The sequence below is a fragment of the Odontesthes bonariensis genome, chromosome 4 (assembly GCF_027942865.1).
Source record: "Odontesthes bonariensis isolate fOdoBon6 chromosome 4, fOdoBon6.hap1, whole genome shotgun sequence".
NCBI classification, from domain to species: Eukaryota; Metazoa; Chordata; class Actinopteri; order Atheriniformes; family Atherinopsidae; genus Odontesthes; species Odontesthes bonariensis.
Genome location: NC_134509.1, coordinates 14,227,620 through 14,245,908, shown reverse-complemented (window position 1 = coordinate 14,245,908; position 18,289 = coordinate 14,227,620). Strand labels below are relative to the sequence as shown.

Below are 18,289 nucleotides of genomic sequence, written 5' to 3'. Positions count from 1 at the left end.
ACATGCGACTTCCTAAAAGCAATGACTTGTTTTGTATATGGTAGCTATATATTTGAGCTGACAGCATGGCAAATATAAAATAGATATGAAGATTTTTAAATCTTGAGAGGTTATGTGGAACATCTATTCGAGCAGAGAGCTTATTATGTTATTACAGTGACCAAATTATTTTGTATCGGATCAGTTGTGCAAAATCATGCCGAGCATTATCGGTTTAAACAATTCTAAACAGCAGGTTTAGGTTCAAGTTTGATTAACTTAAGCCGCAGCTTGGAGGTTAAACGACTCAATACGGCAATTTCAAGACTGAATCATATTCTATGTTTTGTAACTATGCAACGGTCATATTTTGCCTAAAATAAACAAATATACGCTCCAGTTGTACCACGTGGTATCGGGCTTCAGCGGCACCTTGTCCACGCCCAGGTCACGTGCTGATGAGCAGCGAGCCAGTCCCAGGCGAGGACAGAATACAGCTGACAGTGGACAACAACACGGTGCAGACTTCTACAAACGGTGTGCAGTGGACTATTTTACGCACAAACACCTCACGCCGTTCTTCCGTGAGAGCTTGGCCCCGGACTTAATGTTCGTTCAGTGCAATATTAAACCTCACATCCTTTTCATATATAGGGACGCGATGCGAGCTTAGGTGGACCCCCAGAGCTCGTCATCCATCCCTAACCAAGAGCCGCACTATGGCACCGTCCCTCATCCGAGCTTGCCGCAGTCTGGCTCTCTCGACGTGGCTGTTGTCGTTTTGCTTCGTGCACTTGCTGTGCTTGGACTTCACGGTCGCAGAGAAGGAGGAGTGGTACACCGCGTTTGTCAACATCACCTATCTGGACCCCGTTACCTCGGAGGTCAAGACCGAGAAAACCGAGTGCGGTCGGTATGGCGAGCACTCGCCCAAGAGAGAAGCCAAAGGTTTGGTTTTTGTCCCGGCCCCCCTGCAGGACAGACAGGCGTGTGACCCGAACGTCAGGTTCCCTCCTGCCCCGCGGAGCACCGCCTGGGTGGCGTTGGTCGCGGCGGGGAATTGTACATACCGACAGAAAATCCGGGGCGTCGCAAACCACAACGCGTCTGCAGTTGTCATATACAACAGCGCCAACGACACCATAACAATGCCCCATTCAGGTAAGAGTCAAGCTGTCAACTTCAAGGACAGTTTCCCTTTGCCATTTAGCTCTAGACTTAGTCATTCAAGCCAGAAAGAAATGATGAGAATTATGAACTATCAACACAAGCCAGCAGGTCAGGCACCCTGCTACAGGTGTCCTGTCAGTTTCACTGAGGCCGGCCGGAAGGCACGTGTCATTAATTAGTTGATCCTCGAGCACTGGACATCTCAGTGGGCGATAATGGTTTTCATCCGCCTGCAGAGGCCCCAGAGCTCTGCTGCATCAGTGTAATGAGATATATTATCAATGTATTCTCTGCGAAAAGTAGAAGGCAATCAATGCACAGACTCCCCAAGCAGATCATTTCCACTAACTTGACAGGGGGACAGTCCGTAGAGAAGATTTAAGTCTGCTGAACTGGAAAATACAAGCTGTTGTTCTAACATAATGTTATATGTTGACTTCATATAATATACCTGGCTGTATTTAAAAAGGGCCTCAGACACGTTGTTTAAGACCACAAATGTATTGAACCGTTACAGCCAATCACTAAGTCTGGGTATCACTGGTTACATTCAAGCTTACACTCTACATTTCTAAACCAGCTCAATATCGGAAATTACATTAAAGACAGTCATAGTCAGTAAATTCATGATTTTGCTATATCATAAATGTGGTGTCTGTGATAATACCCTACACTATCTATAAAAGGTGTCCTGAAAACACGGACTCCAGATCAAACTATCAGATCAAGCACGTTCAAGTTTTTGTTTGCTACAGTATATAAAACTCAGTCTCAGCTCATAGTGGACATCATGAACAAAACCTTGCAAAAACACTGAAAGAGAATGAATGCAGACCTTTCATGTTTGTGTTGAAAAAGGTTCAGTTAGATGAGTAATTTTTTGCATGTGCTCTTAATCAGCGCAAGTATTCCCAGACCAGCGTTACACTTAGACACAGTCCCTTAATTGTTCTATGTAGTGTTGAAATCCCTGAAAGAATTGGACTGTATTTGTTTTTTTCAAGGCTAAGGCTTTCTTTGTTCGTCCTCTTTTCCACTTTAATGAAATTTCCATTGGAAGTGCGCTCTCTCCTTGTTAATGCTTTTCATAAAGGTGTGGCCGTCCTAACCAACACACCCATGCCAGAGAGCTGCTCAGTGCACAAAGGCCGATTGACAGAGTGATCTTTAAGGAAACAGATGTTCAGGCAAAAACTGTCCCAAGACCTTGAGCGATATTTGTGAAACGATTGCGAAATGTTGCAAGTTGTCCTTTGTGGTGTCACTTATCTGCATAAGAAAATGTTTAAATTCGCTGCAAAGTCTCTGAAGCGTTTACACAAATGCAGAAAGTGTTAAGAAACTTCATATCAGCCATTAACATATTCTCTCTTCTCTCATATTCTGGTCTTTAGAAATAGAATTGAAATAATAACATAGGAACAAACAGAAACTCAACTCTTCAATGCTGGTTTACCTGCAGCATGCGATTAAAAGAAAAAAAAAAACACCTGACTATTTTTAAGACTTGTCCTGCTTCTAGGCATGACACAAATATCGAGGTAGACACTTAGCCCCTTTTTACACTCTGTGGTCACACCCACTCATTGCTACTAACACCTTCTATGGGAAAGGCTACGATGAGCAGTTAGTACCACATAAAATGTTACTGCAGTTCTCGCTGGTATTCATCGATTCTAGCTGTGATTGACAGTGGCTTGAACATTACGCTCGTCTTACCTCGCTGCTTTTTGCCGAGCGTGCCCAGAAAAAGTTTCGACGGCAGCGTCTGACTTGGAGGCTGAGAAACTAGAGCAGGAGTAACAAATGCAAATGAAAAGAGACTCAATGGATCCGTGTCACCAAATCCGCATGATGGCTGGCACCTTGCAGCCCCAATCTCTCTGTGCAGGCCCTATCAGAAGTAACAAACAATTCCTCTCAAAAACTCCTGCTTACTAAAGATTGTCGCCTACCTCGGCCTTTAGGAGGCCGTCAAATAAAAAGATAAAAGATGCCATCTCTTTCTGTTTTGATAGTCTTTGATTTTTTTTTTTATGGATGAAGTAATTAGAATGAAAATACCAGGACTCTGAGAGCAACATCTCTGCGTCTTGCAATGGGAATGTTGTTTGAGTGGGTATACCTGTGTGCAGAGAACCTGCACATGTGTGCTGATTTTGGTGTTACTATAAAAGGGTTTGAGAAACAGGAAAGGACGCCAGCAGGGGGGCAGCAAGTGGCAGAGAGGGGGGCGGAGAAGGAAAGCGCAGAGAAAAAGAAACTGGTGTTCATGTTTAGAATGAATGTCACGCTGACAAAGAGAGGATGTCCAGAGCCAGCTGCTGTGGTAACGCCGCTAAATTTACCATTAATTCTCTTTCCTCTTACCTCATTGTTAAAGACTCCATCAACACATGTCTCAAACCAAGATATGTTGGTCAAATGAAGCTGTTCAGTAAATGCTACTGGAGTTTTGACCCCCCCAGGACTTCTTACTGTCACTGAACAGCTTTGAATTATTGACATTTTGCCAGAAAACCCTTCTCTGCTGGACTCCTTTTTAGCAAACGATTTTATGGTTGCCTGGCGACGTCTGGGCACAAGGAACTAGAGAGTCCAAGTCATGACGTCAGGTGCAGGCTAGCCATAGTCCCACTAGCATCTATTGTCTTTCAATCAGCACTATTTATTCATTTACATTTATTCAATCTAATGGTAATTGACCATTGTGTAAAAGTAAATGCACGTTCCTCCCACAGGTTCCTTTTCCATTTTTATGAGATCGGTGAATAGAATAAAATTCTTAAAAATGAGATTTTTCTTTTGTGATGGTGCAGCCCATATGTGAAAGAGGCATATGACAACCTTCTGTACCACCATTGTTGTGTCAGGAGCTGCTGCATTCCGGCAACATAAGGTCTTTCACATTTAGGTTATGTTTAATGAGTGTTTAGTTAAATTTGAAAATGTTGCAAAATGTGTTAATGTTATCAAATGCTCTCTACTCCCAATTTTTTATGTATTAATTAAAGGAAATCAAACATGTTAACTAAAAGACTGTGGGCTTTGGCTCCATATTTTCTTGTCCGCAGACATGTGGCTGAGAGCAGTCATGATATCTCAGTCTCGGCAAGAGCATGCACGAGTGTATTTGTTGGGCATAATACTTTGATCAGTATCCTTAATGTATGTGTGATTAAGCCACAGTGGAACCTACTTTTTGTGATCAAGTGGAATTGGTGGTTTCTAATAAATGGTCTAACATGGTTTCTAATAAAGAGGAAACAAGATAATTCTGCTGTAATCTGTTCCTCAGTTAATCACTGTGCAGCACACTTATAAAGAAGTAACTGCACAGCGTGAGCAGATGGGTGAGCACTAAATTAACCACTTCAGTATTAACTTGTCTTCCACATTTTAGCTGAGTTGGTCTGAAAACATAGATCTTCTCACTATTTCAGCCTCGGTCTCAGACATTGCCCTTCTGTTTTAGGAGCAGCTATTTTTGTCTGCTCTGACTGCGTCACCGAGGAAGTAGATAAGAGTTGAGGCTTAGAGAATCTTACATGCCCTAATATGTCTTACTATATGCCTTCTGCTGGACGATGATCAAGCTTGCCATGTAAAAGTGTTTTTTTTTATTTTTATTTTATTGTTTCTTCACCGTTTGAGCACAGCCATTTTGTGATTTGAATTAGTTCTACATTTCACCTGAGTTGATGTAGTTTACTTTTGTGTTAACAAAGACAGCAGCTGCATCGTGTTGATTTCCACTTTGCACCATATGGCGTAGCTTAATAAAACCATAAATCTGCAGGTTGGGAGTGTGTGTGTGCTACATGTGAAAAAAAGAGGTTTACAAAACAGTAAACATTCATATGTTTACGTTGTCTGAAAGTCTTGAGAATTTAGGGATTATATTGGAGGGATTTAATGTGTCAATACATTGTTGTTGTTTTTTTTTACAAAGACTGTTTTATCAAAATTCTCATGTTGGTGAGACAGGAATAGGGAAAAATCTGCATGAAAATCATGTGCCAGGTTTGGGCAGAGTCTAAAAAGAAAGTAGTTTTCAGCAGCCCGTTGCCATCTGTTTTGTGTGTCCTTGTTTGAAGCAGTGTTTGCTTTGAGAGCATCTGTTTTTAGCAAGCAGCCACAAAATACACTGATATATCTTCGTGTTGAGAGGGAGAATACTTCCAGCTTGATGAGCACAATTCTGCCATACCTATAACCTTTTTATTTCATAGCTAGAAACTCATAACTGCTTCTGTCGATAAATAACCATAGAAAACAGTTTTTATTCAAACATGCCATATAAACATGCCATGTAATATAAAAACCAGCTGTGCAGGTTTTACCTTAGCATCTGTAAAGCATTGCAACTACATGTTGAATATGTAGGATATCTTTTGGATTCAAAGCCTTGTGAAAACGTATTTTCTCTCAGCATAAGGGGCTCTGTGACAGAATTAAAGTAGTCTGTAAAATAGTCTGTGCAGTGCCCTGTGGATCTGAGTTGTGTGTTTTGGGATGCCAGGTTGCATGAAGGCTGGTGTTTATGGAGACTGATCGATGTAATGAAGCACCACAGGGAGCCTCCCTGACTCCTCGCCACCCCAGCCATAAACAGGCAGCAGGGAAAATGATGTAACAGTTCTCAAGCTGGTTCTTGGAATCATCTACCTAAGTTATGGCTGAGAGAGCAGATCTTTGTTACTCTGTTATTGTGTTTGGAAAGGAGTGAGTCAATCTGGCATTTTGTCCCTTATGTCATTAACTCAGCTCAGGATGCAGGATTGTGTCAATTACTAAGAGTTCCTCATACGTTGTGTAGTATGTTTGTCTAACATGAAATAACCAAACAAAGAGTCAAAGTCATGCTTTGGACAATGGTATGACTTCTTTTAATGGATTGATATGCAAAAACTCAACTGATCGCTTCATCAGATATGAGTTTGTTTGCTCTTTATTTGACTTGATTGAAATTGCTGGAACATAAATAAGATATCATCATATTTTAATCAAAATGTTGCTGAATCTTGATTCTGCCTGGAAATATCTGACATAGCTTTTGTTTTTTTTGGTTGAGCCCTGCCTACATCGAATCAGTGAAAAGAAAAAGAAGCTCATTTATTAATTTACCAGAAGACCTCCATCTTCAGCCGATTATTCTGCACTCACGAAAGAAGCTGTGACAATGAGAAGCTGGTGGAGAAAAGTCTTTCTTAAGGCCACACTTCAGCGCTTCATTGCCTTAAACATGTATCTGACACTACCTCTGTCATATTATAAGATAATTATGTAACGATGAAAGATTTTTACTGCAGAGGTACTGGTGCATATTTTCTTAATACCAGTGTCATGTAATGCAATTCTGTAATTAATTAACCCATATCTGCAAAAAACGTTTAATTGATATTGACCAGAGTAAGTTATTACGAAGTTCTTTATAAAAACAAATTTAAAAAAAAGACTATGTGAATGCAGTGTTCCTCCCGACATCTTTCAGTTGCATATATTATTAGTGACTCAGTAAAATAAAATCCTACATTGTGCACAACCAGCAAATCAACAGATGGTTGCTGGCAGGAAATCTTTGACACGGATGGAGAGGATTTAGTTCATCTGCTCTGTCTAAGCTCAAAGCAACCAGTCCAAGATTCCTACCACGGTACCAGGGCTGCATTCGATGGGAGGAAATGAGCATTTAGCTGCAAATTACAACGACTTTTTTCTCTCTTGGCATTACATTGAAATTTGCCAAGCCCCCAGAGCAACGCCATCAGGTAGAAACTCAGCTTTTGCTGTTAAACATCAATGTCTTAAACCTTGGCCGACCAAGTTTAAAGTGGATACATTCAACAGGGGGAGTACGTCACAGAAACGTTATCAAGCCAATAAAGTTAGATTCAAACAAAATCTTGTATCAATCTAATAAGCAGTAAAACAGACTATAAATCTGTCTGCGCGTCATTGACTTTAATTACATTGCCTCAGGAAAATGTGTGACATCGCACACTTGTTTCCATTTAACAGACCAAATCTTTTATTAATCTGATTAAATCCCTGAAATAAATCCTTTATAAGTATATAGCATGGAAAAGGCAAACAAACCTCCTGTTGGCTTTACAGGATGGTTAAAAGAGGCTTATATTTTTTGAAGATCTTGGACTGTTACGTAACCCTATGAGGGTTACCGCAAGTTTTCATATGTTTTTGAGCATGTAAATAATTATAATCACTACAGTTTCAATATGGCCATTGCACCACTGGAATGTGAAATCAGTGTTAATATCCCACTCTGCTCATTGCTATGTGACAGACCTGAGTCTGAGCAGCTGTGCTTTAACAACTCCCGTGTTCAACAGAACCTTTTTATTCATTGTTTTTTTACACGGGTTGGAACATTGGCATGTTACTCTGCAATACATTTTGGTCAAAAGCAAGGCTAAGAAATTGTAACAACTTAAGATTGTAAGGCAAAAGCACATATTATAGTGTGATGTCTGTGCCTTCAGTGATGTCTGCAGCAGTCATTTTCTGCACGTTTAACTTGGTGCTTCCTGTGCCACATGCGTTGTGTAGATACAAGCGACATTGTGGCCATCATGATCCCGGAGCCTAAAGGTCGTGAGATATTGGTCCTGCTGGAGCAGAACATTGCAGTCATGCTGCACATCACTGTAGGAACCCGCAACCTGCAGAAGTATGTGAGCAGAACGTCTGTAGTGTTTGTCTCCATCTCCTTCATCGTCCTCATGATCATCTCCCTCGCCTGGCTCGTCTTCTACTACATTCAGAGATTCCGCTACGCTAATGCACGGGACCGCAACCAGGTATGGCAGCGATCGCTCTTACCACCTTTGATATTGACCCATGCCTGCTTCTATGTCGTTATAGCCCTGTAAGGCTGTAAGAGAGGGTCAGAATTAGCCTGACAGCTGGTCCAACAGAAACATGGCAACCCAGTGAACCATCAACAAACCCTGCTTTCTGGCCCTTTGAGCCGGCTGTGCAAATAATTGTTTTTGCCATCACTTTCTTATGAATGGCCTCCACTGATGTTCTTATGTTTTCCTAAAAGATTATACATCACCGCGCCTGTAATTACAAGAGCAGTAGCTGTGACAACACTTGTTTCCATTTTCACTTGGAAATATGTTCATTTATGCTAAGTGAACAATTCAGCTGCAATAATCAGACCTGCTTTAAATTTATTTCCCAAGTAGCCCATGTAAGGTAAAGCAGACAAAGTAGGAATGATGACATGTTTGATTACTAAATGAAAACACGTGTCCAGTTTGTTTAAAGCAGCAGAGCTGGAACTGTGCTCTCATCTTGCAGTATTGAAAATGTTTCTCAGACACATTCCTCATTCACAAAATCCACTGAAAGACAACTTATTATTCGTTTTAGTTCCGTGTCTTGCATGAAAATACAAACATCCCAAATTTGATGAAATCTATATATTTTTATGAATGACTGACCTTTTGTCCCATCCCTGACTGGCAGCATTTACACAACCATTAATAGCCAAATGTGACACTCTGGTTTTGTATTTTAAGTGTTACATTTTTCATACACATTTATTTTAAGCTTCTTCTTTGTTGTCATTGTGGTTTATTGATTTTTCTCAGTGTGGTTTTACACGGCAGGAGAGGCCAGACAGAATCAGACAGAATCAGCACTTTTAACAACAAAGCAACTTATGATATTTGATTCCACAATTTCTAATCTGAAGTATATCTGTTTTTGACTTTCACTGAATTCACCCACCGTGTCAGTATTAAAGCAAAATGCTTTTGTTTGTCTACAGAGGCGTCTGGGGGATGCTGCGAAAAAGGCCATCAGTAAGCTTCAAGTGCGCACTATAAAGAAAGGAGACAAGGTAAATCAAAGTAGTTTTGAGTTAATCTATCTTTTTTGTTTTTCTATTTTGGTCAGATGTACTCAAAATACAATTTATTTTTTTATCATTTTTTAAGGTTATCAAACTTTTTTAGTCAGTAAAAAATTAAATTGCTGTTGTGTTATTTTGTCATAGCAGCACCAGCCAGTGTCAGACTGTCTTCAACAAATCGCCTTAGCATATTGTTACGTGCATTCATTCTCTAATACAGCTTATTTTTTAATATAATCATATTAATGACTTTAGAAAATAAACCTGGACATAAAAAAAAATATTTGTGCATGCTCACAGTTTGTCGTTTTAATGGGGTGCAACAGCCATGTTGCTTTTGGTCTGGATTATATTTTTTTAAGCCTTACATTAGTCAGAGTCAGAAAACTTTGGTGGACCTCTGTATCTTTTGGATAAGTCAGCTAACCAAAATATACCATAGAAATTTAGAGCCTGCTTCCTAATAGAAACCCCATAGCCATGAAGCCATGCGAATAATATGTCTTCAGCAAAGGCTAAGTAGCCTTTTTTGCCCTGAACCGTTGTTAGATATTTCTACTCTGCTCTGATATTTGAACAAAAACAAATATTTGAGGTAGCACCCTTTGCTGAGTTAACACGGAATTACCTTATATTTACATTTTCCAAGCTGTTTATCCACTTTTAAAGACATTATTTAAACTATTCTGTTATTTTTGTATTGGGTATATAATTAATCTTGTCTTTTTGTGTCTTGTTTGTTTCTAAGGAAACTGAACCGGACTTTGACAACTGTGCAGTTTGCATTGAATGTTATAAACCCAATGATGTTGTGAGGATATTGCCATGCAGGTGAGGTTTGTGTGCCTGATTGTTGTTGTAGATACTGTAACTTAAACATTAGCTCATGCACCACAGCCAACGGTGTTATATATTGTTAGATATTTCCATGTGCACTACATTTCAGCAACCATTTGTGTCGATAACAAATATTCATGTACTTTCATGTCATTTTGTCAGACATGTCTTCCATAAGCACTGCGTAGATCCGTGGCTGCAAGATCACCGAACGTGTCCCATGTGTAAAATGAACATCCTCAAAGCCCTGGGAATTCCAGTAAGCTACTTTTGATTTGTTATTGCTATTTTATTTTAAATTGTTCAAGCAACTGATTTATGTCATCAATTATATACACAGTATATGTGTATATATATATATATATATATACACAATGGCAGCTCCTGCATGTGTTTGTTATATTCCAGTTCAACACAGACTGCTCAGATGAGATTCCTCCAGACTATGAGACGTCTGTCGGGGGTCCAAACACCAATCCAATCAGCGGTGCAAGCGAAATTACTGTAAATGAGAGCTTGGTGGTGTTTGATCCTGCAGGAAGAGAGATAGATGTGCAACAGCTCCATCAGGATGCAGAGACAGCACTACAGGCAGAACAGAGCCACATCATTGCCAGCAGTACGTACACATATTTAGCGTGCAATCACCAACTTCTTGCAGTTTGTATGGGCAAATATTACTCTTTAAGCTTCTGAAGTACTTCACTACGTCAAAGATGTTGAGCTTGGGTCTTATTTTTAGGATGAGGAAAATATTAAGAGGCCGTCTACATTTTTCTTTGATTTTGATCTCAATAATATTAACTTTAACTCCAACACAATATAATTTGTGTTACACAACAAAATGTTTACCAATAAGTGTTATCAGCCACATTCAGGCAATAGTTTAAACTTTTGTGTGGACATCCATAAATTAAACAAGGTTTCTCCCCTGAGGAGAAATATGCATGGCTTGGTGACAGGGTTGTGGGTTGTGTAGCTGGAAGCATAGAAGGCCATGTTTTCTGATAATCAGCCAGGAGCAGCAGCTCCTTAAGTTCTGTAAGCTATTTTGTTTTTTGACTGAAGACTTATATTTGCATATTTAGATTTGTGCAGGTATTTGTTTTAGAAATGCAAATTGTTCTAAAAACAAGAAAGCGTGCACACACACACACACACACAAGGCTTTATAATGTACTTTCCACACTGTGTCAATATGAAGGAAGTTAAAGCGAATGATGAACCTACAGAGAATTACCTCCAATTTGTCGCTCTATTCAACTTTGTGGACTTTTAAAGTGAGCTTCACCTCATTACTCAGCTGTACAGAGACCTGCTTTTGTAGCTGTTGTCTGTTCAGAAATGTTTCAAATCGCAGCATGTTCTGCCTGCTTGATACCAAAAGGCATACACGGCTCACAAGCTGCTGGTAAAAGTAAAGCAGCATTTAGCAGCTTAGAGGCAGTAATGTTAATCTCTTTCAGAATAGATTTAAAAGAGACTAAATGTTGGATTTAGACTTATCAGGTGCTCGTAACATAACTCTTAATGAAACTTTGACTTGATTTTAGGTTTTCCATTTTAGCTCAAAGTGTCACTTATGTGCACATTTAGTTTTTAATCCCTCAAATTGGCCAACAGTGTTTACTGCAGGTTTCTTGCAGTCTCTTGCAATCTAACAGTGACAGTAAGAATTAAACACTCAAAACTCAAGGAGTTTGACCGAAGAATTTACAAATGCAATCATGTAATTACAAACAGTAACCTGTTCAGAAGTGAATTACCTGTACGTCTCGTCCCACAGGTGAGCATCCGCCCCCACTCAGCAGTGATTCAGACACCTCTGTCATCCTGAGCGTGGAGGTAGGCATGTCTGAGGCAGACGTGTCCATTGAGCCCGAATGTGACGAGACCAAGTCAAGAGCCAATCGGTGCTGAGATAAGCTGCCTGGAGTAGAAGGATGAGAGCAGAGCATCCGAAGAAAATAGTCACGTCTGTGGCTAATTTTGTGTAAGTCACCTCAAGGAAGATGGAAAACTGAGCAATACAACCAAAGTCGGCACAAAAGCCCCAGTTCAGTCATCACTGACTAAAAACAGATTTGTAGCTGCATCTGTAGACGTGTTGATTGCTCATTCCCCAGCAGTCATGGCAACCAGAACGTCTGTCACAGCTCTCACACTGTGGTGGCCCAGTTTTAGTCCACGTAATCTTTTCACAGCCCTCAACCTAGCATCTGAAATGCACAAAAAGGAACTGTGGAGATGACGGGGCCCATCACAGAGGAGGGATTAGGATTGGAAACCCAATCCTGCTGATGGACACAGTATGGGCACAGGATTCAGCGGGGCCTCCTCATTGCATGGGTGCAGCTGTAGTTAGCATGAAAATGTGTAAAGGTTTTCTCAACTTCTTGGTACAAAATCACTGCCAACAAATCCAGAGGTTCACATACGGTGAGTATATCAGCAGATTCCTTTAAGTCCAACACAGCAGGTGGGAATTCTCACCAGTAATTGGTCTTGTTCAGACTTAGAGTTGGTGCATACTGGCATCCCCTGAAAAGTTAAAAACAAGGTTTCAGGCAGTCACAACACAATAAGGAGCTACAATATCTAAGCACACATTGATACGTTATCTCTCAGTTTATATATCTAAATGCCTCAGTTACAATTTTGTGGATCTTGGATTTTAACCTTCTACTTTACCAGCTGGGTATGCTGGTTCTATCTCCATCTGACAATCGTAGCTTGTCTTAAGCAGTTTGAAGTGATGTCACCCTTTGTCCTCTTGAGACTGCTGATAATTGCTACAGCACACACTGGCACAACACTGCTAAGCACAACAGGTTATAGCAGTTGTCATGACTGAGTTCTTTGAGCGTGTGCCCATTTGTACACAAACCTACACTTGTAACGACAGCCATTATGAATACAACTCCAATTCCAACAAGATTGGGATGCTGTGTAAAATGTAAATGAAAACAAAATTTTATTCACAACATCAAAATGTTGAAAGTGAGACATTTTATGATTTCATTAAAACATTGGCTCATTTTTAATTTAATGGCACTTTTTTAAGTTGGTCATTTTTCCCACTGTGTAGCATCCCCTCTTCTTTTAACTCTGTAAACGTCTCGGAACTGCTGGACCTTTTGGGAGAGGAATGTTTTCCCATTTTCTTACTATTTTCACAGCATCCCATCTTGGCTGGAGTTGGGGTTGTATATTCACAAGTCCTTGTGCCAAGCTTATGTGCTGTATTTTAAAGATAGATCTTTTATATGTGCACGTGTTTCAAAATATAAAACCTAAGAAATAACAGGAAGACACAGGGTGAAATGGTGAGTGTCTTTTGAAAAAAGGACTATGTTTGGTGAAAAAAGGAGAACTATGCATTTCGAGGGTTTCATGCGGGGAATTTGATGCCCAGCGCACAACTTTTATAGAATGAAAATGTCACAGACTGAAAATATGTACAATGTAGTCGTGAAGCTTGTCCACACTACGCTGACTAAGTTTTCGACGATCCGAATGGTTTTCACATGACATGACAAGAAAGTTTTAACAACGAAATTTAAAGCTAAAGTGCATCACAGCCAGCACGTGCAAAGGAATGTATAAATGTGTGTCTGTTACGCTGGTGAGAATCAGATGGTTTAACCTCTGTTTTTACCCCTTGCAGTCCCTCTCCTATGCTCTCTGGTCCCTTACGTCCGTTTGGAAACAACCAAATATGATAATTATTTGTTTTTCTGATGTTCACGCATTATTTGATTTAATAGCAATCTGCCATCTTTAACTGATCACAGATCAACTTTTATATGGCTTTAACTGACTTTTTTATTTTGTGATATTTGTTCCTGAAGCTTCATATTGAGTTTCAGCTTGTTGTTTGATTGTCTTACCGAATATTTTATCGTTTTCCACACTACCCACACACACTGACCCAAACCAAAGAATAGGCAGGGGCAGTTAGGTGCTTTTAACAGCAAGAGATGAAAAAAATCCCGAGATGATGATTGAGACCACAAACGTCTAAAACAAGAGTTCTTATTGTTATATTTTCAAGATTAATGAGGTTTGAATATCTTGAACTTTTTTTCCTACCCCCACTTATAATCTACACCGAAACGCTACTCTGATGAATGTTGTAGCAACAACTGTAGCCAGCTCAGCGTGGTTGAAAGCAGACCGATGATAAAGCACACTGTTAATTCGCATTACAGTTTGTGGTAATATTTATTTTTCTATTCATTTTTCTTTTTGTGCTTTTATTTGGTTTTTCATCACTTGTATCTTGTCCTGTTCGTCACCTGTTAAATGTTAAAAAAAAAATTCTTCTGCCTGACCAGCAGAATCTGGCACTCGATTGGGGCTATTTCTTCTCACATTCCTGCAGAACTGATCAGTGAAAAAAAGCACAGACCCATGCACTCACTTCAGCTGGTGGTTTCTGCTCTATTCATTGTTTCTAAGAAATCCTACAGCCACCTGAGAATCTGTTATGTAACACACATGTTTGCACACCCACTTTATTTGGTTAAGTTTTAAGTTGATTTAAGTTTTCGTGACTGTATGCATGGTTTTAGCTTGACAGCTGAAAAGTCCATAAAGTGAAAAATGCAGCAGTGTTTCACTGTGATGGACTGCCAACAGTATAGGAGAGGCACATCTACATGAACATGTAGCATGCAATTTTAGCATTACTAAAATGTTTGGGTAAATTATGAAAGGGTTTACCATCGTGTATTTTCTTATACTACATGACATATCGGTGAAAAATTGAATTCTAGAGTCGAGTTTATCTTCTTTTGATCCTTGTGTAGAGGACATGAAATGAAAAAATGGATCATCAATCTTATCAGTTCAATAATGACGCAGATGCTTGAGTCTGCCTGACCTGAACCTTTAGCCTCCTTATGTTTCGTCGGCCCACGTGGATTACGAGAAAGCACAAAACACGGGATTACTTTTCAATACCTGTTGCTCCCCTCATTTTTTTCATTTGTCACCTTTTCAGTTTGCGAAAGCTCACATCTCTGTCTGACAGTGACGCAGAAACAAAACACTTCGTCCATCTGACTATTTGTCTGGTTGGCATAGAGACAAATGAAAACTAAGCACATCTGTTGAGCTGTTCCACATGGCTGGAGCAAATTGAATTGGGATCAAAGTGTCAGGTTTGTCTCAGTAACAACGCACCCTTTCTGTCGGAGGGAAAATAATTAATTTTTCAGACTCACAGACTTGAGTTTTAAGATTTGAGTGTCCATTTATTTAAACTTTGTGCAATGAAAAAAAAGTAAACCGGTGTCCTTACCCTGAGAGTAACTGCAACATCATTAGCGCTATATTATCTTTTGAAAGACGTATGTTATTGCTGCTGATTTTTGGGAACATGTTCATTTTAAGAGCTCATATTGTTATACTTTACAAGTTTACATTACTTTTCTACTATTGTGCTTGGCTACAGCACTTAATGTCTGTCTAAAACAATCCTCTCTGAACCTCCATCTCAGAAGTCACTGTTTTCTATCTCTTTAAAGACAAATTATGCTCCGTTTGGTCAAAAATGGCACAGTGTAAGTGAGAGGCTCATCCTGTTTGTCTGATTTCAATCTCCTCGTCACCCCGCTCCTCCATCCTGCTCCTGTGTGTGACTAGAAAATTGTTCACAGTCAAATATTTTGAAAGACGTCTCAAAATCGCACCGTAAACTGGATTAAAAGTAACTGTTACTTTTTGTCGCAAACAGATTTAATGCTCATCTGACAGAAACAATTATAGAAAGTGTTTGACAGAGACGATGCAGCTGTGTCACATATCATATTCTACTGACGTCAGCTTAAAATGACGCCCTGAAGCAAGAGGCAAAGAAGCAAGGAGAGGCGTAATATGAAGAAATCAAGCTTGTGCAGTTTAGGAAATAAAGGGTTTGTTTTGACAAAACCAGCCACTTGGCAGGTGTTATACAGATGTGTTTCAAGGAGATCTACTTAAGATTATTAAGAAAAACTATTTTGGACCAGAAACGAGGAGCGTCAGGCAGCCGAGGAGCAGTGGTGTAACTTTTACATGCACAAAAAAGCAGTGAAGGGAAAAACAAAACCCCAAAAGCATCAGATGTCCTCATAAAGAAAAGGCTTTTTCCATTAAATTGTATTTTTATTGCATTTTTTCAGTTTATAAGACGAGAAGACGCTCACTGAGTTGGCCTAAGGGGGGCAGTTTTTAGCTTTCTGCCACACATCAAAAAGGCTCATTTAAAACTAGAGGGAAACTAAATATTTTTTAATGTTGTTACAGGTTATATATTTTACATACTTTTGTGAGATTTCACCAAAAGCCAATATGTGTTATCTACACATACGGTTTGATTGTATGCTTGCATGTAGATGAAATTACCATGTTACAGTTAATCGTAGTGTTAGGTTAAGCTGAATGTATATATCATTAATAAAAAAAAAAATTAAAAAAACACCTTCTATATTTTCCAAAAAAAATAGTTGCTAATTGTTTTTCCATCCATGGAATTCTTTGAAAGTGTTAAATGATCCTGAAATTATAGACCTGTAAAATAAAGCCTTAATTGCACTGCTTTGTTATAAATGTGGGCTATCCTCTTTCTTTTTCTCATGTTGTTATATGTGTTTTCCTGTGGCTGTCTTAACCCTCCTATATTGCACTTTAACTATCCAGTTGGTGGGAAGGCTGAGCTTAATGAAAGCGTGTTTTTTATGTCAAGCTTTGAAGAATGAGGGCTATAGAACTGAAAACAGCATGAATCACTTGTCGCATTGTATAACTTTGTGATACTTTATCTGTACTAAGTGTATGTGGGGTGGAGGATGTCAGTATATCGTAAACTATATACCCAACAGAAATAACACATTGTTATTTTTCTATATGAAAACACTCTAAGTGTGACCAGCAGAGACTCCTTTTCTTGTACCACACACAGTGCATGTGTTTGAATGTCTTTGGTTGTGTGTTGAAATAAATTTGAATCAGACTTTTCCTAACTTGTTTGTTTTACATCTTCTATATCTAAACCATGTTTTGCCACGGAAAGAACATAAGATAACATATGGTAGACTTTTATTTATGCTCCATCTGGGAAAGATACATGTTACAGCAACATGACAACACGACAAGCCCAAAGGTGCAACAGTTGCATTACTTGATATAAATGTCTAACTACTGAATTAATTCAGATTTAACTATTCAATAGTACAGACCACTATGGGACAATGTGGCCCCAAAGAAAAGTTTGTAATTTTCCTAAATAATGATTTCTTCCTTATTATAGCAAGTACCATCGTGAAAAATTTATCAAAATGCAGCTTGTGATGCTGAAAACCTTAAAGAACCTGTACAAAGGTATAAAACACATTTAACACAGTTTTAAAATTCAACTGAAAGGGAATTTTATCTGAAGAAAGTAGTTGGTAGAAGTGTGATACGTCTGTTTCTTGTCTTGCTGGATCAAAGCAGATAGGTGTCACGCTTTATTTGCATTGTCTAGATAAGAAGGAAGAAACAGTTGGTCCGGCCTCTCCAATCGTCATCTAAAATGGTTCTTTGTTTGTTCAGGCTAGTTAGCATTAGGGCATTAATGCTTTACTCATAATTTTTGGGAAAGGTCTGGTGGGAGAGAGTCCCCCAAATCCTCTCCAAAGGACAAAGTTTGTGGTAAATCAGGTGATGTCTATTTCTTCCTGGTGATGAAATCCCCCATCTGTGTCTTTGCACAAACATTACCTCATAGAAATATTGCTGGTGCCTCCCAAAGGCTAAGTTTCATATTAAATCCACACTTGAGTTTGCTACATAGATATGCAGAACAACCTCAAAGAGCTGATCTGTACAGTCCCTGAGCAGTATGAAGCTGACCAGCAGAAAACAGCTGTTACTACTTTCTGTTTATAATCAAAAGTAAGAAGCATTTAACATAATACAGCTTACAGTACAAGCTCATTATTTCTTATTTCCTTAGCTTTCGGTCATTTATTCTGTTCTCAAAAAACATTTGACATAACCACCAGAAATGTGTCAGTTTTTTACATTTTCAGTCATTGAAAGTTATTTTATACTCCGATTATTTAAAGTTGATATAAATCTATTAATTTGTGTATTTTGTACAATCCTGTTTCCAAAACGGTTGTCGAAAATGTAAAGTAAAAACAAAGTGGCATGATTTTTAATTGATTTCAACCCTATTTATTAAAAAATAAATAAATAATTGATCAAAAGTGGAAACAGATGCAGGCTTATTTGAAATTCGTGGTCAGCAACATTTGAGACGCATATTTACAGGTGTTTTGAATCAGCTTTTCCTTTAACAACACTTCTGGGAATGAAGACAAAACAGCTTCAGCAGTTTGGAAAAAACAAATCTCTCATTCCTGCATGAAGAAGAATTTCAGCTGCTGA

At 39.1% G+C, this 18,289-nt stretch overlaps 1 protein-coding gene across 1 annotated transcript; it reads left to right on the top strand.

Moving 5' to 3' along the window:
• Positions 1 to 45: 45 nt before the first annotated feature.
• rnf150a (ring finger protein 150a) lies at positions 46 to 16,873 on the top strand. Its single transcript, XM_075463117.1, has 7 exons — positions 46 to 1,140; positions 7,720 to 7,970; positions 8,951 to 9,022; positions 9,783 to 9,865; positions 10,034 to 10,130; positions 10,280 to 10,490; positions 11,658 to 16,873. The coding sequence occupies exons 1-7, from the start codon at positions 699 to 701 to the stop codon at positions 11,789 to 11,791; spliced, it is 1,290 nt and encodes a 429-aa protein (XP_075319232.1). The 5' UTR covers positions 46 to 698; the 3' UTR covers positions 11,792 to 16,873.
• Positions 16,874 to 18,289: the final 1,416 nt, after the last annotated feature.

Bases quoted from the DNA above. Each gene is read 5' to 3' on its own strand.
- rnf150a (XM_075463117.1), top strand. From the start codon at position 699: ATGGCACCGTCCCTCATCCGAGCTTGCCGCAGTCTGGCTCTCTCGACG. The intron at 9,023-9,782 runs GTAAATCAAAGT...TTTGTTTCTAAG, and splicing joins CTATAAAGAAAGGAGACAAG to GAAACTGAACCGGACTTTGA. The intron at 9,866-10,033 runs GTGAGGTTTGTG...TCATTTTGTCAG, and splicing joins GTGAGGATATTGCCATGCAG to ACATGTCTTCCATAAGCACT.